The sequence below is a fragment of the Solanum tuberosum genome, unplaced genomic scaffold (genome assembly GCF_000226075.1).
Source record: "Solanum tuberosum cultivar DM 1-3 516 R44 unplaced genomic scaffold, SolTub_3.0 scf00394, whole genome shotgun sequence".
NCBI lineage: Eukaryota > Viridiplantae > Streptophyta > Magnoliopsida > Solanales > Solanaceae > Solanum > Solanum tuberosum.
Window position 1 is genome coordinate 112626 of NW_006239329.1, and position 25507 is coordinate 138132.

The following is a 25507-nucleotide window of genomic DNA, read 5'->3' on the forward strand; positions in this document are numbered from 1 at the left end:
AAAGAACAAATATTCAATATTATTGTCATTCTTAGTGTTGAATTGATTTTCTTTTTGCATTAGTATTAATTTGATTTTGATTTAAGCTTTATTATAATTACCAACATCTGTGGACTATAATCTTTATTGGCCCATTCATAATTCTAACTTTCAAACTTGAAATAATATATTAAAAGATAAAAACTATGAAAAAGTATAAGAAATATTTTAAAATTATCAAAGTAAATATTTTTATGTATAAAATAAAATTTTAAAATTATATATATAATGTCGGGTTGGTTTGGTCTCGGGTTGTTTTTTTTTAGTTAAAACCAAACCAACCCAAATATAGTCGGTTTTTTTTTTCAAAACCAAACCAAGTCAAACCAAACCACTAGTCGGATTTTTTTTCCGGGTTGACTCAATTTACGGTTTGGTTCGATTTTGTACACCCCTACCGCCCAACATGAATTTGAATTGATTCGCACGTGGAACTAGATACACTCCTCCTAATTATCCTGATTTTTACCCTCTTTTATCAAATTCTTATGATGGGCCTTAATAAATCGATGTCCCTATAGTTATTTTAATTTAAAATATCACCCAATTTATTTTTCTACAACGAAATCATAGTACTTCATCTTTGTTATTTGGACATTTAAAAGAAATGAGCTAAATATTTGGATTTTTTCTTATATTATTATTATTTAAACTTCATATTTATAATCTCTTTTTTATTATTTCAATATAAATTATTCACAAACTAAACCAACTTTTAATATATATATATATTTGCACATGCCAAAAAAATTAAACTATTTTTTAAATAACTATACGAGTTCCACGATCAAGAAATGTCTTAGTAGACCACATAGAACGGCATTGTGTTGTCATCTATTAAGAATTATTACAATTAATAGATAGGCTCCACCTTTTTTTGACATATTAGAAAGGAAGAATTAATGGTTGGCATGAGAAACTTTTATTTATTTATTTATTTGGCGTTTGTATCTGTATTAGAGTTCGACTAAATTTGAATTTTTATCGAAAAATTCACTATTAGAGGTAAAACACTTCCTAACAAAAAGAAAATATTTATTCAAATACATTTAATTAGTTTTTTTTTTCTTCTTTTTTTACTCCATTCCTTTTCATTTTTTTCCTTCTCTTTTTAATTTTGTTCGAGACAAATGAGAAAGTGTCAACTTTGTGAAACATATGTGCAAACAACTAACATTTTAAGAAATAAAATATTATGATAAAGGACTTAGAGAAAGAAAAGAAAGCAGGCAATTTCTTAGACTTACATTTCTTAGATCTTTACCAGAGGTTTATACGTAATTGTACTATGTGATAACATTTTTTCAACAATATAAGTATATGTAATATATATATCGATATTGTATAAACATATATGATGTATAATTATGTATCAAATATGTATATACATTGTTTATACAATATTTACATATACATTAATGTCTAAACGTTAGATATTTATAAAATTAACAAAAATTAAAATGTATGTAGTGAATTACAATTAGATTATATGCATCTTTTGTATAAATGGAAAAGCTATGATATGTAGTTCATCATGGATTAGTTCGAAGCACAAAGCATCCCATGTTAATATAATTCAAGGAAGAGCTACATTTCAACGGGTGTGATGTAGATAATTTATTTTAATATAAGCATTAGCGATTGCATCTATGATTCAAGTTTGTGAGCTATAGATCACACAAAAACATTTTTACCATATTCCAATGTCCCGTTTAAATTTAGAAATATATATGCAAACGGAATTGCAGGGTTTCATAGTTTGGGTTTTCCTCTTTTATTTTGTATTGGGCCAAGCCCACTTATATTTGTGAAAAAATTATCCAATTACACAAATACGCTTTATCGTTTGAAATGATTACATTTTATCTCACTAATTAATAATTTCATACCAGATTTCAAGTCAAATATACCTAGATAGATGTTTTTTTGCTACCAGATACACTGAAATAGGGAGAGAGTTGAGCGAGAAAAAAAGGAGGGAGACGAGATTTTTCTATGTATTCCAGATACATACAAATCATACTATATATATATATATATATATACTAGATACACGAGCGAGATAGGAGAGTGGCGAGCGAAATTTGTCTATGTATCGAAGATACATGCGGATCCACTTGAATCCAGTGTATCTAGAACAAATTGCACCTAATTTTGATCCCATGTATCTCGAGATACATGTATTTGGACCGCCAAAATCTAGTAAGATTCGTAATATTGAAAACGAGTGTGTATCTGAGTAATTAGCTCCTGAACTATTAAAATTTCTGTAAATTACCCATTATTTATTACTAGCTTGGTTTGCAGGTTGGGCTAATTTTAGTTTTGGATCCGGATTTGTATATATAAAAGGGTCCAGATATTTAATACAGAAAATGGTCATATTTATTTAAAAAATTATTATATTTATCCTATGTTATAATTTTGGGTCATATATACCCTCGCTGTTATATGTTTGTCATATTCCATTTTAATTATAGTTCGTTCAAATATACCTTTTACCCTTACAGAGATAAGAGTACAAAGTAATTTGGTGTGTTTGGTATTTGGGGGTGGGGGGTTAATTTTCTCTTGTTTGTCAAAATATTTTGGAAAGTTTTTTTCCTGAGAAAATAAGGCCCTTAAAAATGAAAAGAAAACCTCTAATGAAAATTGAAATACACAAATTTCGTAACTTTCAAATTCATTATCTCCTTCCAGCCACCCAACATCTCCAACCCCTGTCTCTTGACCATTCACCCTATCATAATGCTTTACTAATTACGTATAAAAGCTTATCGAATATATATATTTATTTTTTTCCTTAAACTAAACACAAATAAATAAATTTATTTATTTTATAAAAATATTTTTCATCATACCAAACAAACCTAATACTAACTTTCATGCATCCCAACAGCTGGAGAGAGGAACATGGCTTTAGTCTAATTATGATAAAGGAAGGTGCATGGCAAGATCTATAATTAATTATCACTAATAATATCTTGTGGTTATTTATAAATTGAATAATTTTTTAAAATTTATTAGGTGTAAAATGAAGATCTTTTATAAAAAAGATTAAAAAAAACACTAAAAAAATCAAATTTCTCATAATTATGTGAGAAAATTGTTATTTTAAACAAATAAATAATTTTAAAAAAAATCTATTTTCGTGTTCTAGATACGAGTGTTTGCTTTCCTAACCATTTTATTATTACTATTATTTCTCAATTATTTTAAGTTTGTGTTTTTTATTCATTGGACAGATCAAACCGCCACTTCATGTCTAGACAAATAATTTTGAAAAAAAATAAGAAGATGAATAAACAATAAACTAAAAAACAAGGATGAGACACTATCTATATCACAATTGTACGACTTTGACCTTTCGAACTTTGGAATAAACTCAAAACCATGTTACACCAATTATAGTGACTTCACATCGTATGGAGCCGGTTCTCGTGATATGATTGAGATTTCTTTATTTTAAAATAAAGATTTTTGATTCGAGCTTTTGAAATAAAAATAATTCGAAGGAGAGTATCGTTCTTGGAAATGAGTCATGTAATATGCGATTTAATTTTAATCAACAGACTTCAATACGAGTACCAGACATCGAATGAGAAACCAATTAATAAAAAAATGAAAAAAACTATATATAGTTGCCCTAGGAAAATTTTGAACTTTTAGAATCTCTAGGTGGATGGCTTTGTTAAAAGAGCTCAACTATATATAATGCATATATGTCCACTAAAAGTTATTTGAAAAACAGTAAATAGAATCCAAATTAGATCACATCTCAATAATTAAACCCTAAACCTCAATGCTTAAACTTCAAACACTACACTTTGGAGTAATATTTCTCAATTATCTACATAAAAAAGGAAGAGTTTAATTCATTTAAACCGAAATCATATACTAATTCTGTTTTCAACTTAATTAACAACTTAAATATTTAAGTGAAATAGTCACATACTTTGATATTGTAACAAAACAAATAAAAGATTCTAGATTCAAATCTCACCATCACCCCCACAAAACACACACATCTTCTTTTACGCCTTAATTAATTAAAAATAAATCAGGTCCACGTGTAAGTATGCATATAGTAATTAACTAATTACAAGTGTTTTTTTATAACTTTAACTTTCAGATTAGATAGTCATACACTTTAACAATTATCATTATCTAATGTACTTCGGGCCATAATAAGTAAATTTAGTAACCTAAAAAAACATAAATGAGACATGTAATGTATTATAACAAGTCAAACTACATTGAAAGGGCAAAACTTTCTTATACTGATCAATATATATAAGTTAAATTCAAAAATTGGAAAAGGACAAAAACAACAACAATATAATTTTCTTTATGAAGGATAAGAAGAGAGTAATTGAGGAGGCAGACAAGAAGAATCTCTCCAAACCCTAGAATGTAACCTTAGAATTTCTTTTGCTTTTTCCTTGGTCTTTGAACAACTATCCACTTGAATCACCAAACACAACTTTGACACCACTCCCACTTGCAACATCTCTTGAAGAACCTTACAAGTTGCTGAAAATTTTGAAATGGAACAAAGTATCCTCACTCCTCTATCACTTGCTACTTGTGAAACCCTAAGTACTTTCTTGGAAATAATGGCTATTCCTGCCCCATGGTTCAATAACTCAGCCCGGCCCTCGGCGCAACTACAAAGTTGGTGTAAAATTGTAAGGATTAATTCACAAGATCTTCTTTCTATTGTATCAATAAGAAGCTCAATTAGGGTTGATATAGCTCCAACTTCAATTGCTTTGATTCTATTTCTACCCCATGGACAAAGTTCCACTAGTAATTTAAGTGAAGCCTTTGTAGCTTGTTGTGAGATTAGTTTGTTATTCAAAAATAACAATATTTCTTTAAAATATTCTTGTTTTGCACCAATTAATTGGCATGGATCAGCCACATTGAATGCTGATTTTAATAGCATTATTGCATAGTCTCGAGATTGGTAATTCCCACATTTCAAGAAATACAATAAAGAATCTAAGAAAAGTTCGTCTCCATTGTCTTTGGAGATGAGCTTTTTTAGGGTTTCATCGGAGGGATTAAGATGGAAAAGAATATCCAAAGCTTCATCACTTGTCTTAGTAGTGAAGTACTCGAGTACAAGTGGTGTCTGACTATTATCACAACTCAACTTGTATGATTCGGAATCTTTTGGTGAAACAATGTCAGATGGCACGACTTTTTGTAAAAGGGTGTCTCTGCCACTGATCCTGAACTCTGAATCTTGAATAAAAGTCATTTCTTGCTTCATTATAATTGAAGCTAAGAAATCTACAACCTCACATGATTCTAAACATTTCTTGTTGCTCTCACTTGCATGAACAATAGATTTAAGTTTCCTCAAGCAAGAAAGTTGCATTTCTTGGGATTGCATGGCTTGTTTAAGGAGTTTTAAAACATATGATTTTGTTACTTGAGACTTTGGAGTAGGAATCCTTTCAACACCATGGGAAGAATTCATGATGCACCAAGATTGGATCACACGACGGAGAGTGTGGTTTGGGGTGAGATCCATGGTCAACAACTCTTGTTTGGTTATGGGACAAGTTGTGTTCTTGCACTTGAATAGCCATTTCTCTATGTTCTCCCTATCATAGGTTATTCCGGTTGATGTTGTAACCGGATCCCTCATTAGTTGCATTGATATTGGACAAAGGAAATAATCTGGAACTTCAACATCTTCCATATTAGTTGGTCGTGATCCCTCCACCCCTGATCAAATATTTCAGATTCGAGCCTGAGAATAAAGAATTTTTTTGCTCCTTGGTGGATTTATTCAAGATGAATATGAATTGATCGGATGGTTAAACAAAAAAGTTCATATTTGAAGAAGCAAAGAGATATATAGATCTCTTGAAGGAGTAATGGACCAAGTTTGTGAAGGGAAGGGGAAAAGGAAGTAGTGTATTGTGATGGGAATTAGTGATGATTTGTGTGGAGAAAAGAGGAAAATAGATACTTGTAACAAACCACAACTTTTTGGGAATCTATCTGACACGAATCTTATTAGTTAGGTCAACAAACTTCTGATATCGAAATGTTTAACCTAAAGAATGATATACCCTAAGAGGAAGGGAAAAGAAAGTAATGTTTTGATGAATATAAAGAGAAACTTTTCAAGAGATTGAAGATATTGAAAGGTTGGAAATGGATTGTATGGAAAAAAGAGGAAAATTAGTTCATATATATACTATTTGTGAAGAGAAGTAATTAATGCATACAAATTGATAAAAGGAAAGAAAGTCAACACAAGAAAATTCAGAAGAGAGAGAAAGTGAATCATGACAAGAAGTAAGGGGCTCTTAATGTACTTTTTCCAAGATTTTGGAAAAAATAAATGAATATAATAATTTGTAGTATTATTTTAAAGAAAATTACGAATTACTAAAAGGGAACAAAAAAGTGTTCATATTCTATGGACGTACATATAGACTTGTATACAAATAATTAAATAAATAAACACCTTTGCGTACTTAATTTTAACCTAGTAGATTTAAGTGAATCATAAGATTGATCAGGGCGGAGAGAGAGTATTAGCTACCATTTCGGATTATCTAATTACTATAATATTTATTAAAACGTAAAATTACATTTTGTTTAAAGAAAATTAAATTTTTAAAAATATCTTTAAATTCACAATATATTAACTCTAAATAACGGAACTCAAGTAAATGCATGAAAATTCATCATCCCTAAAATTAGGAGTGACAAACGGGACGGTTGTGGAACAAATTCACATAAACCTACAAAGCTTTCAACCCGTCTTCCTTTGCCCACCTCTGATTTAAAAAAAATATTATTTGAATCCGCTCCGTTCAGCCACATTGGACAATTGTGGAGCAAATCCACATAAATCTGCAAAATTTTGAACCCGCCTTCCTCCACCCTGCATCCTGGAGAAGAGCCACCTTGTGGTCAGGGGATTCATTTGAACCTCATTCGACGTTGAAAAATTATATTATTTATATATGATTAAAATATTTTTTTATGTATATATAGTAGATATCGAATCTCTTTTCACTTATTTATGTGTTTACTTCTCTAGATTTTGAACATCCTTAATGAAAATTCTGATTCCACCACAGCCTGCATCAAATTTTGAAAAAAATAATATTATTTGAACTCGCCTCGTTCTGCCCCATTGCCAAATCTACCTAAAACTTCATTAAAATCCTCAAACAATAATATTCAAAATCTTGTTTCCTATTTTGTAATTTCTCTTGGATAAGATAGGATAGAAAAGAAAATTGTAGAAAAATACGAAGAGACCGACTTATTGGATGGGATGAATTAAATGTGTATGTGTGAGACACATTGGGGAAAGACTTTGGTGTTGGTTTGTGTGTTCATGGTTGAAGTGTTTCTTTATTGACCTTTTGAATTGATCTATTGCTTCGGAAAAAGGGGGGGGGGGAGGGGGGTAGCATTTTTTAATTTTTTATTAACTGTGAAGGTATTTAATTGGTTATAAAAGCAAGCTCAAAATAATATAATTATAAAGAGAAGAAGGCAAGAAATGTAGATAGAAGAGAACTTTTCTTCTTATTCAAGTGTATCTTATATGGAGAATAATATCTCTATTTATATGTAGAGAAATCACTTCAAAGGCCACTTTGATGAATGCCAAATTAATAGATACATCATTATCTCAAAAGGGTTCATATCACCATAGGCGTATCCAGGATCTCAAGAACACGGGGGCATCATTATCTTCAAAATAGACAATTAATTCAATTATATAAATTTACGGTGAGAACAAGTTGACGAGCAAGTAGCAATCTTTATATAGTAATATATTAGCAAAAAACATCATTCACTTACAATTGTAACGAGTTTTCATATTTTGAAAACGGTCAATAATGGTATCATTACTTACATTTTTAAATATACTACACTCTATATAGCAAACTAAACAACCATTCAAAAGATCTTCATCCATCCTATTACGCAAATCATTCTTTATGTACTTCATTGATGAGAATGTTATTTCCACGCTTGCGATAGCAACATGAATAATCAAAGTTAGCTTCACAAGTAGATACACAAGTGACCAAGTTTGATCTTGTTTTGTCTCTATCATCACACTTGCAAGATCCTTGATTCCCTTCAAGTTGAGAAACTTGCTATCACACTTTTGAGCATAGACAATAAAATCATCGAATTGAAAATTGAGTTCCCGAAGCTCTTTATCACCAAACTCACTTGGATAGTACTCGGCTAGTTTCATTATCCTATCCTTGTGAAAAATAACAAATGAATCAACCGGACTCAAACTAGCCATACCGAGGAGTAAGTCACTAGTCACCACATCAAAACAATTATTCAGTTCTTGAAGTGCCAAATCAATGAAGGCATAAAATACTTCCACACGAAAGTGATGCAAATATGAAATATTGGACCTCTTACGCTTCAACTTCCCATTAGAGTAGTTTTCATTCATTTTGGGAATTGAAACACCATGTTTACCACAAAATAAGCTAACCTCATCCATCATAGAGTCTCATTGATCCTCTCTCATCATTTGCAATCGTTTCTTTGAAAGGCCAAGCAATCCCACAGCATTACGATATTTGATCTTTCTTTTGTAAAACTTTATTCAACTCATTCGTCAATGGCAACACCTTAAACATCAAGTGCAACATAAAAACAAATTCAAATTCATGAATCTTGCTCAATAGATAATTTTTTGCCGCAAATCTATCAAGATGATATGGACAATCACGTTTCATATCCTTAAGCACATTAACAATTGAAGAAAAAAGAATCAGGAAATTTTCCAAGGTTTTAAAATGAGACCCCCAACGAGCATCACCCGGTCGTTGGAGGCCACGTTCTTGATTCAAACCTTGCCATGTATGAACTTCTCCAAATTTAAGCAACTCTTCCAACTTATCTTCTAGATGTTGTCGAAGTGAATCTCTGCATTTAAATGAAGCTCCAATAGTATTCAAAATATTAGTGAGAACATAAAAAAAATTATCCACATCCAAATTCTTTTTGAAAAGACCAACAAGTGCCAATTGCAATTGGTGAGCAAAACAGTGAATTGAATATGCAGATGACGTATCTTGTAAAATCAAAGACTTGAGACCATTTATTTCCCCTTGCATATTACTAGCCCCATCATAAACCTTGACCACGTATTTTGGATGTACATAATGAGTGATCCAAAAACAAGAATAAATTGCTTTTTTTTAATGATTTGAGAAGATGTATCATTTACGTGGACAATACCCAAGAATCGCTCTATCACCATTCCACTTTTGTTGACATATCTCAAAATTAGAGCTATTTGTTCCTTATGAGAGACATCCTTTGATTGATCAACTAATATTCCAAAATAATCACCGTCCAATTCTTTAATGATAGCCTTAGTTGTTTCTTTAGCACAAGCCTCCACAATATCTTTTTGAATTGTCGGACAAATCATCATATCATTTTGTGGAGCATTACCTAATATTACTCTTCCCACATCAAAACTTCTATCCCCATACCATTTCAAAAGTTCAAGAAAAGCATCCTTATATTCAGAACCTTCACTTTCATCATGTCCACAAAATGAAAATCCCGATATCAAGAGAAATCTTGCTACATCAATTGAGGAATTTAAACGCATTCGATAATCACTTCTTGCCTTTTTCACTTTGCTTGTCAAAAGAAGATTGGATCGATTGCCGTTGGTTTATCAAATCTTGCATCCTATTAAAACATTTATGATGGATACTATTTACCTTACCAACATGTTTTTTGAATCTTTCAAAAGTTTTGTTCCAACACCTAAAATCATCTCTTGTAAATGAATCTCCAGACCACAAATCTACAAGTTATGCACCCCCTATTTGTACATACTTATCAATATACTAGAGTATTCTTTTTAACCTTGGCTTCACCAATACAAATTTAAAAAGACAATTAGAAAAATAGTAGTATTATATAGGGGTTAGGAAGGGGAGGATGTGAACCCACTCCCCTTCATGTACATACGCCTCTGCATATCACCTTGGGAATACACATTCATGATAAGGATAAGTTCATGAATAAACTTAATGGACAATCCACTTAGTGTAATGGATTTATAACACTCCCCATTGGATGTCCATAGATAATGTGCCTCATTAAAACTTTACTAGGAAAAAATTCTATGGAAAAAAAATTCTAGTGAAGGAAAAAGAGTACACATATCTTTTGATACACATTGTTTGTTGCCTCATTAAAAACTTTGCCAGAAAAATCCAGTGGGACAAGAAAAAAAAAGTGCAACGCGTATAATACTCACCCTGATTAAAACATCACTTAATTTCTTGTGATGATGTCATTCAATCTTATATACCAATTACTTGTCAAATATTGTCAGTGTCTTTGTGATCAAAGCACATTCACGAAGATGTTGCATGATTGAACTCATCCAGATATATCATTTTCTGGTTTCATGGATATGATGAGGCTTTGTGCTTAGCCGAATACATTCTTGAAAATCACTCTATTCGTGACCTTGTTGTTGCAAGTAAATTGCTCAGTCAACTTGTTCATAGCAACAATCATCTTGTGGACACTTTCATTTGCAGTTGATTATCTTGTAGAATAACTTCAAATAAATGTCTTTGATGTCATTTCAATGTCTTTTCGTCGAGGAGGAGCAGAATCTTGCCAGTAAATTTACTGCAAAATAGATATCTAGTCGAGTATTGTTAGCAAGATACATTAGTGCCCTGATTGCACTAAGATATGGAGTTTCATCTCCAAGAAGCTCTTCATCATTCTTTTGAGATCAAAGTGAATCTTTATTTATGTCAAGTGATCTCATAGTCATTGGGGTACTCAATGAATGTGATTTATTCATATAAAATCGCATCAAATTTTTTTGTGTATGTTGATTGATGGACAAATATTTCATTCGTCAAATCCTCAATCTGTAGGTCAAGACAATATTTTATCTTTCCAGGATCTTTTCATTTTAGATTCCCTTCTCAAACACTCAATAGCTTTTGAAAGCTCTTTAAGAGTGTTAATAATATTCAAGTCATCAACATACACAACTATTACAACAAATTCAGATCCTGACCTTTTCATAAAAATTCAAGGACAATTAGGATCATTCTTTTTGTACCCTTTTCTTCCTTGATTATTTCAATTCATATAAGAATTCTTGAAGCTTTTTTGAAAAAGTTCCTTTCAAACTTTTATATGTTTCAGACACCTTGATTGCTTCAAGGATTTTCATATAACCTTTAGTATTGTCTAGCTAGACATGACAATTATTCATTATATGCATTCAAGTTTTCACATATTGCCAGATCAAACAAATCTCATTGCATCCACCATAGGAGAAAACATCTCCAATAATGTTAGGCTTTTTGCGACAAATCTTTATGCCCCAAGGCACCAGCCATACTTAATATCTTACGGTTATACCATCGCATAATAATTTATTTGTACCCCACTGACATTATACCTTGATTTATGGACTATCAATCTAAAACATCACTTTTCTAAGTGAAGCAAAATATACTTGAATTATGCATTATACTTGGCCAATCATTTATCTGTCCACACTATATGACAGATTTGAATTCAAAATCCTTGTCACAATTTATATCTTTGAGCGCTACTTCATATCAAAGATACCGTCGACAGTTATTTGATATCGATTCCAATATGACATAACTTATTGAGATCTCTTCATTTTTCATCATTTTTCAAGTACCTGAACCTTTTCCAAGATTTTATGAAGTATTATGTCGTGGTGCTCTTTTATAGCACTTGCCTCATTATCATGACCATATTGATCATTTGCTACTCTCCTTCTTCAAGGAATTTTACATTTGGAACCAATTGGTCTATTACGCTTCAGGCGTATCATAGACTCTGTCCTTCAAGGATTTCTCATTGGAGCATTTGCAGCTGAATTGTAACATAGGGTCAGTAAATTCATCTTGCAATAGATTTGCAACATTATGCAAATGAATTATCACTTGAACTTCAAGTTCACATTTTCTTTTAACAAGGATCTAGATAATTCATAATTAATCTCACACATAATTTCCAGCTTTCAGTTATCTCTCCCCCTAATGTTAGAAATTAAAATCTAACATTCATCCCAATCTTACTTGGGAATTCATCTTTGTGCGTGGTGGAGCAATTAAATCATAACCGCACATTCAACATTTTAGATGAAATTTTTTTGGTTCCTGACCCTGAACCAATTTCGATAGGGGACTTTTGTTGGCTTGATGCATACAAGCGTTGCTACATGTTAAATAAATTCATCTTATACCAAATTTCTTCTTTTTTTTGGGAGATTTGTTCTTATAATTAATGATTTAGCTATAATTGGAGGTATACAATTTCTGCTAAACCAACAAGCATTATTAGTATAATTTCATAGTTTGGAACTATGCTCTTTATTTAACAATTCGAGCAAACAACCTTACAAACACCAATTTGTAAATTGACAACAAAGCACATGTGACCATCGCATAGATGCATCTATCATATAGTTACAAATGGTCCACATGGTAGGTGAATGGGCCCATATTCACCTTTTTATATGATCCAAAAATCTCAGGGAGTACTATCTCAACCTTAGCAGGTACAATGATACAATGATCAAATTATCAGAGAACAAGCAACACAAGAGAATTCTTGAAGAAATTTGATTTATTCAATATATAACTATGTGAATTCTCAATTATTTTTGCATCATATTTTAACAAGAATGGCCAACTGATCTTTATTTCAGTACACTTACAATTTACTTTTGCATGTGATTTCATCAGCATGTCCATGGGTAATCTTTTACATAAATATTTATAACCCGCTTCAGTTGGTATAATCTGAAGATATTAAGTCTTTTCATAATTTATAGTCTCAATATTTTTTTTCAATTTATCTGAAACTTAAAAAGTTTCTTTCGAGACTTACTACAACCCCAATATTATTCCTCTGACAATAACACAACTCGTTAGAGCTTGTAATTAATTTTTGTGTACTATCACATATTTCATGACACCATCCATATGGTGAGCATCTCCTTCAAGGAGAAAATTATATTATTATTGTCATGGTCAAAATTATTACGAGCAAGACATGTTTCTTGCTTTACTTTTGTTATACCATAGGTAAACAACCAATGACAAATTTGTATTGCCACACAATAATATTATTTTGGTCATGACCACAACCTTTATAGGCAAGGATTATTTCTTTCTTTTGCCCTTTCGGTAGTTCACAATAAACATACCATAATATTAATGACGTTTAAACGTACACGACCATTGACCATTCCTGCCAAATAAAATTTATTTGTTTCTCTCAAACCTCCCGTAGAGGTGAGTTGTGACATATTTTCAATCATACATGAATATGTTCTTATTCATATTTTTTCTTCATATCTTGCCACATTCACTTTTAAGAATGGGCAAACATTCACATGCTTATTACAACTCACAACTCTTCATGAGTTGACCATAACCATTTATACATGTCATACCTTTATATTTGACATATTTATTTGACATATTTACATGACTCACCTCAACATCACTTTGAAAAATAAAGTGCACCAGCACTTTATATTTTTTCTTTTGATGGAGGATTTACGAACTTATCAAATTAGGTTGCACGATAACCGTGTGGCCAATCACCTTTCATACCATTTTGATGATAAAATTATTTTCACAGTTTGAAGGACTATTTGAAGAACTCTTACTATTCTACCTTTTATAATTACCACAATGATGACTATTATAATTATGTCCCTCCACGCCCTTATTCATACATTCAATCATTTGTCATCTTTCAGACTTATTATTCACTGCTATCATATTCATACGATAGAATGGAGCAAATCAACTGGCGCGTTTCAAAGTTATCATACATTGCTACCACATTGTTTTCAAGGAATGGAGCAAATTCAATAGGATGAACTTCATGGCTTTTCATCAAAGCCTTAGTCATCATTATATAATCACTATGTTGCATTGACTCAAACTCAATGTCTTACCCATATACGGCGTGTTAGGCCATAATTCTATGGGACTTGTACCCAATCCTTATCATCTGCATCAAAACTCAAATTAATGTCTTACCCTCTTGGTGCGATAGAATATGAATCTACCGTCTTACCCTCAAACATTTTTCATTATGGTACATCCGACTTTAACCTGATGTCTTACCCTTTTGGTGCGATGGAACTTGAATCCACCGTCTTACCCTTAACCAACGGTATAATAGACCGAAGTACAATTGACTCACCCTCTAAGTCTTTCAAAATAATCAAAATAATATTCAAACTCAAGCTACTAAAACTTTATACCTTCTTATTGAGTGCCAACTGCACCCAAGTGGATTTGTTTTTTATCAACTTTTATTGCAGCTTGCCATTTCATATTTTTAAAGTAGACTTAGTTTTCAAAGTGCTTTCTCCTGTGTCGCTTTCTGCTTTTAACTACTGGAAATTGTTGAGTGGTCTGCTCCATCAATTAGGAGCCAGAGGCATGACTACTCGATGATCCAGGAACCACCTTTCTAGCAATTTTCTCATTTGACTCATCGATATCAGTTAATGGCAATGGATGTACACTAAAACTCAAAATCTCAATGGCTAGAGTCTCGTACGGATAACGTGTTATAAAAGCAAGCTCAGAATAATATAATTATAAAGAGAAGAAGGCAAGAGATAGAAGAGAACTTTTCTTCTTATTCAAGTGTATCTTACATAGAGAATGATATCTCTATTTATAAGTAGAGAAATCACTTCAAAGGCCACTTTGATGAATGCCAAATTAATAGATACATCATTATCTTATTCCAAAAGGGTTCATATCACCTTGGGAATACACATTCATGATAAGGATAAGTTCATGAATAAACTTAATGGACAATCCACTTAGTTCAATGGATATATAACAAATATAAAATTTAGGAAAAATAAAGAGAAGATTTTAAAAATTTATGATATAAAATATAATATTTATCCTTCTTTCTATTTTGGCGTTTTTGTTTTTATTTTTTTACTATTAACTCTAAAAGAATGGACAATTTTTTTTTTGCTTATAGGTAGATATAGAATCAACGGACGATGCTTGATCATATTTTCGAATCCTATCAATTTTTATTGTAATTATAAATCACTTATTAAGGTAAAATGAAAAGTTAAAAGTTAAATTGTTATTGAATATAAATAAACACTCTATTCATCTATGTTTGACTTGATATATCCCTTAAGAAACAATAGATGTATAAAGGGAAAAAGGTCTGAAATATATTCGAACTTTGGCCGAAATTGCTGTTACAATACCGAACTTTGGAAAGGACTTTTTACCCCCTGCACTATTTAATAGTGTATTTTAAAGGTATATATGTGCAGGGGGTAAAAGGTCCTCCATAAAGTTTGGTATCGTAACAACAATTTCATACACGTTACTATTTATAATTATGTGTCAATAATTTGACACGTTACAAACGAGAAACTTTGGAGTATAATTATAAATTAGTTGTACGTACTTTCCAATACATTTATATATCAAGTTAACTACTAATTTCACAGGTCAATCCTCAATAAACCAACATGAAACAACACAAGCTGCCATGCTGGGTGTGGTCCCTCGCATTTCATGGTAGCCAGCCAGAGGCGTATTCAGAATTTCGGAATGATGGTTGCACTATTATGAAAAGTTAGATTTAATCGGTTAGATACATTTAAGTTTGTGTCATTGAAAACAGTTAAAGTTATAGGTCCAAAATTATAATGCTTAATTAATTAAAATGCCAAAAGTGCTACAAATAACCACTTAGAGAGGTGTTACCCAATTTTAGAAAGAAAAATAATACAAGATAGATATAAAATTCAAAATTCTAATCTCACTGAGAAGTGCACCCAATCATCATCGCATTGTATGATACTTCGATTGTGGGTTCACATAATTATATTTAACAAAAAGTTAAAAAATATAACATTACTATATATGATTTCAGGAGGAGAGCATGGGTTCACGTGAACCAGTGACCCCCTCCTGCATACGCCTCTGAATTGGTAGCTGCCTTAATTTTTTAATGACATAATACATAAATAAAATTTAAACTTTGTTTTAATTGATAATATTACATTCTGGAATTTTGATGATTTAATAAATTATGGATTCTAATTCCATAAAAGATTGAGAATTTCAGATAAGGTTGTAGTGTCATAACTGCAGTGGTTGGTGTGCGACTACAGAGGAACGTACCTCAATCAATGGCGTTACATTACGTTTTTTGTCCATCATATATTAGTCATGTTGACAAGGAATAAAACCTAGTTTTTGCATGGAAGAAATTACACACAGTAAAAGTCATTCTCTCTAAGTAAATATTCTGAGTAGAGTGATCAATTGGTAAGTAATTATCTCAATTTTGAATATGCATATATTTAGGCATTTCAATTCGTTTTTATTGTGTCATCCAAACACTTCAACTTATAAAATTATCATCTAAATATTTCAAAAATTATATGCAACATCAACGTCAAGTATTCATAAGACAGTGAAAATGAATTAGAGTGTTTAATTGTCAGTTAAGATCAAGTTAAATTGTCAAGATATATACTTTCAAAATTAAAATGTTTATTTGTTAGTCAAACATAAATTTAAATGTCTAGATTAATTATGCCTTTTAAATTATTTTTTCTACTTCCTTTTTTTGAGCATTTAAGTTATCCATTATAAAAATATATTTTAAAGATACAATTTGATCGAATTCAACTGATTGCTTGCCTGTTTTTCTCTGACTTGCAATTGTCAAAAAAAAAAATTCATAATACAGACACTTATACATGTGTTGGGTTTATATATATATATATATATATATATATATATGATATGACCTAATTATGTACTAAATATATTTTTTTAACACCGTGAAGAAATTTCGTAGAAGGTATGCTATATTATAAAAGGAAAAAGACTTAAATATGTTATTGTATTTATGTCATTCGTTAAAAATTTGACTTGTCTAGCTATATCATTTTCGTTCGAGAAAAAAAAGCTCATTCATGCCATTTGTTGACTGAAGTGACATAGATGAATTTTCACTGAACAAAAATGAGTTTTCAATAAACAAGAACAACAACAACAATAATAATACGACAACACATCATATCCCCAAACATGTTCCGCACAACACACAAGTTCATCATCATCTATTTCTCTCCCTGCAAATTTTAGTTTTTTAAAAAAGGGAGTAAATTAATTATCTATTATTAATTAATAATAAAAAATTATAAATAGATTAATAATTTATTAAATAAATATAATTTAATTTAACTGATATGTCATAGCCCGTAAATAATCTATTATAAGCAAGTTCATCATCATCTATTTCTATCCCTGCAGAAGACAAAAAAAGAAAACTGCCCTTGTTTATAAGAGGAAGACAACTAATGAAATAAAATGAGGCTAGGGAACACTGAATGGAATGGAAACATACAACCAGAAGAGATGAATATTCGCAATAGCAATATATTTAAGGAGTAAAGATGAACTTTTGATTTGTAGATTCAAAGCTCAGAAGGCTTTCCAATTTATCACTCAAACCTAACCGTGCTCAAATGCATACGTAAATATACTCTACTTTTTTATTAAACTAATTGTGAAAAAATCATTATACATCTCCACGTACTTTCTAGCCATGTCTAAATATAGAAAATAATTAATTAACACATAGAGAAACCAATAGGAGATTAAATAAGCACAAAATCTAAATGCAAAAGAAAGATACATAATAACATCAATCAACTACTGCAAATTGTTACAAAGCCACCACTCACCATGGTATAAAAAAGGTTATCAAATGTTATTTGTACTTTCATTTCTGGACTGCTTTTGACTATTTTTTCTTGAGTCGAGAGTCTATTAGAAATAATCCATCTACCTGTGAGGTAGATGGTAAGTCTATGTACACTCTACCCTTCCCATACCCCACTTTGTGGGATTACACTTAATATATATGTTGTTGTTCAAAGCATTAGTATATATCTCTAAAATTTTGTTTTTAATCTATATACACAATATTAATTTCTATATACATAATATATTTTTTCGATAAAGGGTGTTTGAGTGATCACAGCTAGGTTAACTTATGGAGTTTAAAGAGATTTAAGTTAAAGTCTTTATATACTTTTCTTCTTTCTCTTAGCAATTGACTTTCCCCACATACTGTTCTTCACATTTTCCCCATTTTTCTAATTCTTGCTGTTGTTTATCGTTTTTACAAATCTTAGTGAAGTTAGCTAATTGAGCACTTAGGTCTTTCAACTATTAATTATAAATTTTGCTCAATTAGGTTATTTTTGCTATCCTCATTCTTATAACCTACAAAGGATAAACACATGTTGCTCAATACTCTCCCAGGAATGAAATATTTAGTTGTATGGACATGCTTAATAAATAATAATCCCATTATTATCCTTAAATACATCTCCACGTGCTTTCTAGCCATGTCTAAATATAGAAAATAATGAATTAACACATAGAGAAAATCAATAAAATCTTAATTAAGGACAAAATCTAATTGCAAAAGAAAGATACATAATAGCTAACATCAATCAACTACTGTAAATTGTTATGTACAAATCCACCATTCACCATGGTATAGAAAGGTTATCAACCAGTAAATCCAACAACAATTCCTATGTTTTAGCAAAACCAGTTACTTTTTACACAAGAAGAATGAAGATGAACAAATCTAGGAGATGTTTGGATGCCACGTAAGTCAAAAAGAATAGGTTCGGGGGTTAATATAACCTTAGTTTAGTTAAGGTGTGTCTCTGAGATTTCGATCATAGTCTAAGGATACTTATGCCTTATGCCAACTTTAAATCCTTCAAATGTAAAATGCTTTTTCAAAATTCCTTTTTTTTTTTCATGATAAATCTAGTTAAGTTGATTGCATTTGGAAAACGATTTAACACTTAATTATCATTAAATTTGAAATGAAAAATGACCCAAAATTTCCTTATGCAAAAGTAAACCATCAAGAAAGCAAACAAATCTTGAAAACTCAGTAGTTATTGCTTATGGAAAAATTCTGGTAAGGAAGTTTTTTTTTTCACAACAAAACTTCTAAGCTTCTCATTGTCCATAACAAAAGCTTTATGGAGGTGAATTTTTAGGATTTAAATATTATGGATTTTATTTTTAATATTTTTAGCGTTAAATCATAATTAAAGTAATAAGTTCATATCTACCATTTATCATAATTTGTCCATAACTTTTGCTAAGGAGAAACATGTAAATCTCCTACCTAGTATTTCATTTTAATACTAACATTATAAATTAATATAGTTTGGTGTAAATAATTTTTCTTCAAAAATAATCTTTAAAATCATTTTTTTCCACCAAATTCCCATAATTCTATATATTTTTCCTCACACCACTATTTTCCTCTTTTCAAAAAATATATAAACCCCACGCTAGTAAGAAATATACAAGAAAAAAAACAACTAAACTCTATTTGTTCTTTTTCTTCCAATCTACTTAATTCTATAATGTCTTCAAAGATCAAAAAATGGAATTTTAGGAAATTATTCATATCCAATGGAGTAGGCTGTAGTGGTTGTAGCAAACCAAATTTAGTAGATATTATAGAACCAAAGCCCAAAATCCCTATTAACGCAAATCCATCACCTAACATTTGTCACACTTCTTCAAGTTCGTACCAAAATGGTGACACCAATTTGTCACATGAGTCAGAGACGAATTCAGAATCTAAACTCAGTACATGCCCAAAAAATATTGGTGACAACTTTGTTGTCATCAAGAATTTGGATGATCCATTTCAAGATAATCACACTTTCACCCCCTTCTCCATTATTGACATAGCTTCATTATCTCCACCTAGTTTTGATAAAAATGATGTCACCGATTTGTCACAGTCAAAGACGAATTCAGAATCTAAAGTTAGTACATGTCCAAAAATCGACAAGAATTTGGATGACTCATTTCAAGATAATTACCACAATTCCACCACCTTCTCCATTAAGACAAAAATTTTATCTCCACTAAGTTTGGATCAAAATGAATGTACTACTTCAGAAGCGAATTCAGAATCTAGAGTCGATTCAGGTCCAAAAATTACTAGTTCTCTTGTGGCCTTCATTAATTCGGATGAACCATTTTATGATTTCAAGAAATCAATGCTCCATATGATAATTGAGAAAGAAATCTTCTCACCGTAATATTATCATTCAAGCCTTCATGGAGATCTTCAATAATAATAGAAAGGTTGTCTCTGAGGGACGTAGAAAAAAGAGCACTCATTGAAGTTCAATTGAATTTCCTTTGTTAAAAATTATACTTGAAAATTTGATAAAATAATATTTTAGTATATATATAAAATTATAAATTATTGAATTTCCTTATATATTCATTTATTATAGGGAAAAGGGTTAAATATTCCTCTAAACTATGCGAAAATGTCTAGATATACCCCCGTTTGAAGTTTGGCTCATATGTGCCCTCACCGTCCAACTTTTCGCGCATATATGCCCTTGTAGATGTTAGTTGCTTTGCTGGAAATAACCAACTCATTTTGAATTTCTTTATATAACAAATGGAATTGCCACATCCCCTTTTACTTACCACGTGGCATTTATTTATATTTAAAAAGTGAATACACCTCTTTTAAATAAGAATTTCGATCCGTAAATCATATCCGACCTTAGTTGGCCGGAGTTTGAATTCCTCCGACCAGATCTAAAATGAGAAAACATTTGACATCTAAAACGCAGTTGTTTTGAGGTTGTTTACTGACTGTCTTGCCAGACCAGTGAGGTGTGTGGGTTGGTGTTTTGTCGGCTACCTTGGGGGTGGTGTTCTAGAGCTCTAGGTGGTCGGAGCTATTTGGTGGCTATTTGTCAAAGGTTGTGCGAATCAGTGAGCTCAGTGGAGCTCTATTGTTTGCTCATGGTTAGAGCTCGAAGCTCACCTTTAATGGTGTTTTTCTTTAAGGAGAAAGCGATGGGTTTGGTTGGAGATGTGGCTTCTCCGATCAAAGGCATTTGGGTCAGATATGATTTGTCGGCTTATGTGAAATATCCAACAAGGAAATTTGGGTCGGATAGGATTTACGGTTCGTAAATCCTATTTAAAAGAGGTGTATTCATTTTTTAATATAGATAAATGACATGTGGTAATTAAAAGGGGATATGACAATTCCATTTGTTATTTAAAGAAAAGAAAAATGAGTTGGTTATTTCCAGCAAAGCAACTAACATCTACAAGGGCATATATGCCCGAAAAGTTGAACGGCGAAGGCACAGATGAGCCAAACTTCAAACGGAGGTTTATCTAAACATTTTTGCATAATTTAGGGGCATATTTGACCCTTTTCCCTTTACTATAAGCAGAGCTTCTTGTATAGCGAGAAAGTTGACAAACAACTTTTAAGTCACATGTTTGATTCTCAAATGTGGCATTTATCTTCTTTTTTTTCAAAATTTCTTTATTATATATATATATATATATATACACACACACTATGGTAAATTCTTTTAATTTCTTTGTATGATTACTTTTTTATATCTTGATACTCCTTAATATGAATTATAATCCTGCCTCCAATGGAACCTAAGTATATGAAAAAAGAAGAAATTATATGAGAATTCTTTTTGTTAGAGAGTGTTTTATTTTTCAATGTGAAATTCTCGACAAGAATGAAATTAAAAATAAATCAAGTTGAAGCAAATAGAGAGGAAACAACTCTAAAGTTTTTTCATAGTAATGAGACAAAGAAACAGAGTTTGTGATGAAACTAAATTTTGATGTCCTTCCTATGTTTTTCAATTTATGTCTTAATTTTGTGACTATACAAATTGATTTTTGTAATTTAATTTTTCACGAGCTTAGCAAGTTGGTTGTGTTATGGCTCAATAGACCCTACGCATGCAAGCTTCTAGCCTGGTTCATAAACTACTCATTAAATATATTTAATTGATGAGTAAATTTATATATATAAATGTTTTGGGCACGAAAAGGAGCAATTGTTCTGACAAATAAGTTCTAGGGACTTTTTAGCTCGCCCCAGTCAATATCGATATAGTACTTGGTATTTCATTTACAACAAAAATTATCCCTTCCTTGTCTACTTGTAGAGTCTTCAAATCGGGGGAGTTAACTATTCCAAATATAGTACTTTGTTTGTGATTGAGTGCTAGGTAATCCTCAATATTTTCGCAACACAGACACAACCAACATGCTATAGTAGTGTATAAGTATTTCTTGTTTAAAATTGTATTTTTGATAATAAAATCCACAACCACTAGGTATCTTTTGGGTGCGCACCGAATACTCGCTTCTGTTTAATAGCTTGCAAATCTTCCCGGAGAGCTAAATCACACTAATAATTACTTCCATAGTGTGTAATTACTCCCTCCCATCACAAGTATAAGTGGTACCTTGACAAAAAATACAACTACAACAAAAATAACTTTTACCGGTGATAAATAGACACATCAAAGTCTTTACCGGCATTAGTTAAGTGTCATTAGATTCAGTGTCGCTAAAAGTTTTAGGGACATATACAAAGAGTGCTAATTGCCGCTAAAAATACATAATTAGCGACAATTAAGCTATTGTCCTTAATTAATTGCCTCTAAAGATCATTTTTAATGCAGTGATTAAGAAATTAATAAATATAATATATATTTTTCTTTAATTAAAATGACACTTATTTTAAGATTTGGGAAATATTATGGACCATAATAGTCATTAACATGAAAGATGATGAAATAATTTATAATATTCTAATTAATAAGCTCAAATAACCAACAATTTTCAAAAGCTATATTCTTCTTCTTCTTTATCTTTTCCTTTTTGGCCATTAATTAAAGAGTATATAACCTTTATTTATCTTTCTTCTGCTTCCACTACTTTTCATGCATTTGAACTCTGTGGCTTTGCATGCTTTTTCTTTTATGGATATATATATATATATATATAAATATAATTGGCATAACATATAAACATGATCTTTAATTTGGTTTCAACGGATAACTATGTCCTCCAACTTTGAGTGTGCACAAGTAGACACTTTAAACTTGTATAAAATTGAACACGTAGACACACGTGTCCTACGTGGCATAATACATGTAGGATGCCATGTAGGAAACAAAATTGTCATGTAGGGTGTCATGTAGGATGAATGTGTATATTTGCTCAATTTTATACAAGTTTAAGTGACTACTTGTGCACACCCAAAGTTAAAGGTCATAGTTGCCAGCTGACGTCAAGTTAAGGGTCATGTTTATGTATTATGCCTATATAATTGTAAGGGGCACTTTGCTTTCTGGCTTATCTATAGGTTGTTTTAAAAAATGAATTAATTAAGGATAAATTTTATAATTAAATATATTACAATTTTTGGTTAATTCTAATTAGTGATGAATTATCAAATAGTTTATGTTAGTTGAAAATAATTTAATGATGAATTAACTATTAAGTTCGTAACTAATTTTAATTTATTTTGTAGTGACTGACATCCTCCATGTGTAAGAATGGACGTTTAAAGGAAAAAGAAAAAGAGAAAACAACTACATACATTTTCCACTTTGGCACTGTATAATTACTGTTTTCTTTGTTTTAATTTGGGATAAGGGTCTGAAAAATACCCCAACTTTGGTCGGATTTGCTATTGCGATACTAAACTTTCATAAGGACCTATTACCTCTCTAGACTATTTAATACCGTATTTTTACCCCCTGAACTATTTAATAGTATATTTTAAAGGTATATATGTGTCCACATGGACACATTACTATTTATAATTTTGCATTATTTTTTATGTCCACGTGGGCAAATATATATGTTTAAAATACGGTATTAAATAGTCTAGGGAGGTAATAGGTCATTATGAAGGTTAAGTATCGCAACAGCAAATCCGACCAAAGTTGAGGTATTTTTCAGACCATTGTCCCTTTTAATTTGTTATCTGATTTAAGTTTTTTTTTTTTTTTTAAAATATGGTCTTAAAATAAAACTAAATATATGTGAAAAGTATCAAGATATTTTTTTAATAATATAATTTTAAACATATCACGTAAAATTTGATATTAAAAAGTTGTCGGATCAATTTAAGTGTGTCTCATGCGAATTTTCTGTAAGATACGTGTAGCTCTTGTTCAACTTTATAAAAATTTAAATATCTATTTATACACATTCAAAATTAAAACACGTAGATATGAGATTAAGCTAAGTTAAAAGGCTATGCCTGAAAAGAACTAGCAATATTGACCATTAAGAAAAGAAAAAAAAGTACTTAATTATAGGATACTTTTCTTCATCAGATTGATGTACATAATAATTAAAGTATTATCATACTATCATGTTTGGTATTAATTTAATTATTATGTATAAAATTCAGCATTCTAATATGGTGATAATTTGGTTACAAGTTCATCACAAGTATATAGTGAATAGTAAATAGTATGGATAAAATTTATTTTTTCATTGAAATTTATCACTAAAAAACATTGGGGGTCTGTTCTCATAAATATTTTGATTAAATAAATTAATAAGAAAAAACAAAATGTTTAATGGCTATTTCAGCATTTCTATAAGAATCTATTTTTTATCATGTGTTGTATAGCATAAATTTTTCATTAATTTGCAATGAAAAAAATCTTATATTTCTAATACTGATATGTGATTTCATTATGTAAAAAAATAAAATTATCAAACATAATATTGATTATTCGTACATCTAACGCCATTTTTAATGAAACGTCCATAGCTCCTATATAAAATAGTTGGTTCCAGGGGCGGCTCAACGTACTTGGAGGCCTGAAGCAAAATTTAAATTAAAGGCCTAAAATCTTTTAGCTGAGGCAATTATTATATAAATTGTTAACATTATTCTATAAGTAATAAGTTGACAAAACTGCTTATAAACTTCTTTTTTATTTAAAAACACATAAAATAAATCAATCTAAATAAGCTTGTAATTTGCTTTATCCAACACATGATTTTTACTATTGATTCATATTTTGATAGAGCTCTAACTTACATAGAGTATAAAAGTGGTCTAGAAAATTACAACGCGAGAGTTAGTGAAGAGATTGTAAAAAGACAAAACAACATTTTTCTTGATTTCTTCTATTTGATTTAGGTTAAGGAGAATAAAATTTTATATATATGAAAAATACATTTATCTTAAATAATTAATTTTTTCTATAAAAAAAATTAACACATAATTTATTATTGGTAAAAATTTGAGGCCCCCTAAAATTGGGGGCCTAAGGCATATGCCTAATTTTTATAAGCATTCAGCCGGTACTGGTTGGTTCACTACAGCAAAACAAACATTTAATTAGTGTCAATAGATGTTTCTTTTAGCGAAAATATTTATTGCCACAAAAATATTTAGTGACATTGAGTTTATAATGTTATTGTATTCAAATTCTTTAAAGTCT

General features: G+C 30.5%; 3 protein-coding genes across 3 annotated transcripts; all 3 read right to left on the reverse strand.

The window, feature by feature from the left end:
• Positions 1-4333: 4333 nt before the first annotated feature.
• Positions 4334-5988, reverse strand: LOC102594408 (E3 ubiquitin-protein ligase PUB23-like). The gene has a single exon (XM_015303085.1). The coding sequence runs from the start codon at positions 5750-5752 to the stop codon at positions 4388-4390; it is 1365 nt and encodes a 454-aa protein (XP_015158571.1). The 5' UTR covers positions 5753-5988; the 3' UTR covers positions 4334-4387.
• A 1111-nt stretch (positions 5989-7099) lies between these two features.
• Positions 7100-8557, reverse strand: LOC107057928 (uncharacterized). The gene is made up of 2 exons (XM_015303077.1): positions 7984-8557; positions 7100-7152 (listed from the first exon to the last, which is right to left on the reverse strand). Exons 1-2 carry the CDS (start codon positions 8555-8557, stop codon positions 7100-7102), a joined length of 627 nt encoding a protein of 208 aa, XP_015158563.1.
• Positions 8558-8667: 110 nt separating this feature from the next.
• On the reverse strand, positions 8668-9682 carry LOC107057929 (uncharacterized). Its single transcript, XM_015303078.1, has 3 exons — positions 9290-9682; positions 8912-9197; positions 8668-8687 (listed from the first exon to the last, which is right to left on the reverse strand). Exons 1-3 carry the CDS (start codon positions 9680-9682, stop codon positions 8668-8670), a joined length of 699 nt encoding a protein of 232 aa, XP_015158564.1.
• Between the last annotated feature and the right edge of the window lie 15825 nt (positions 9683-25507).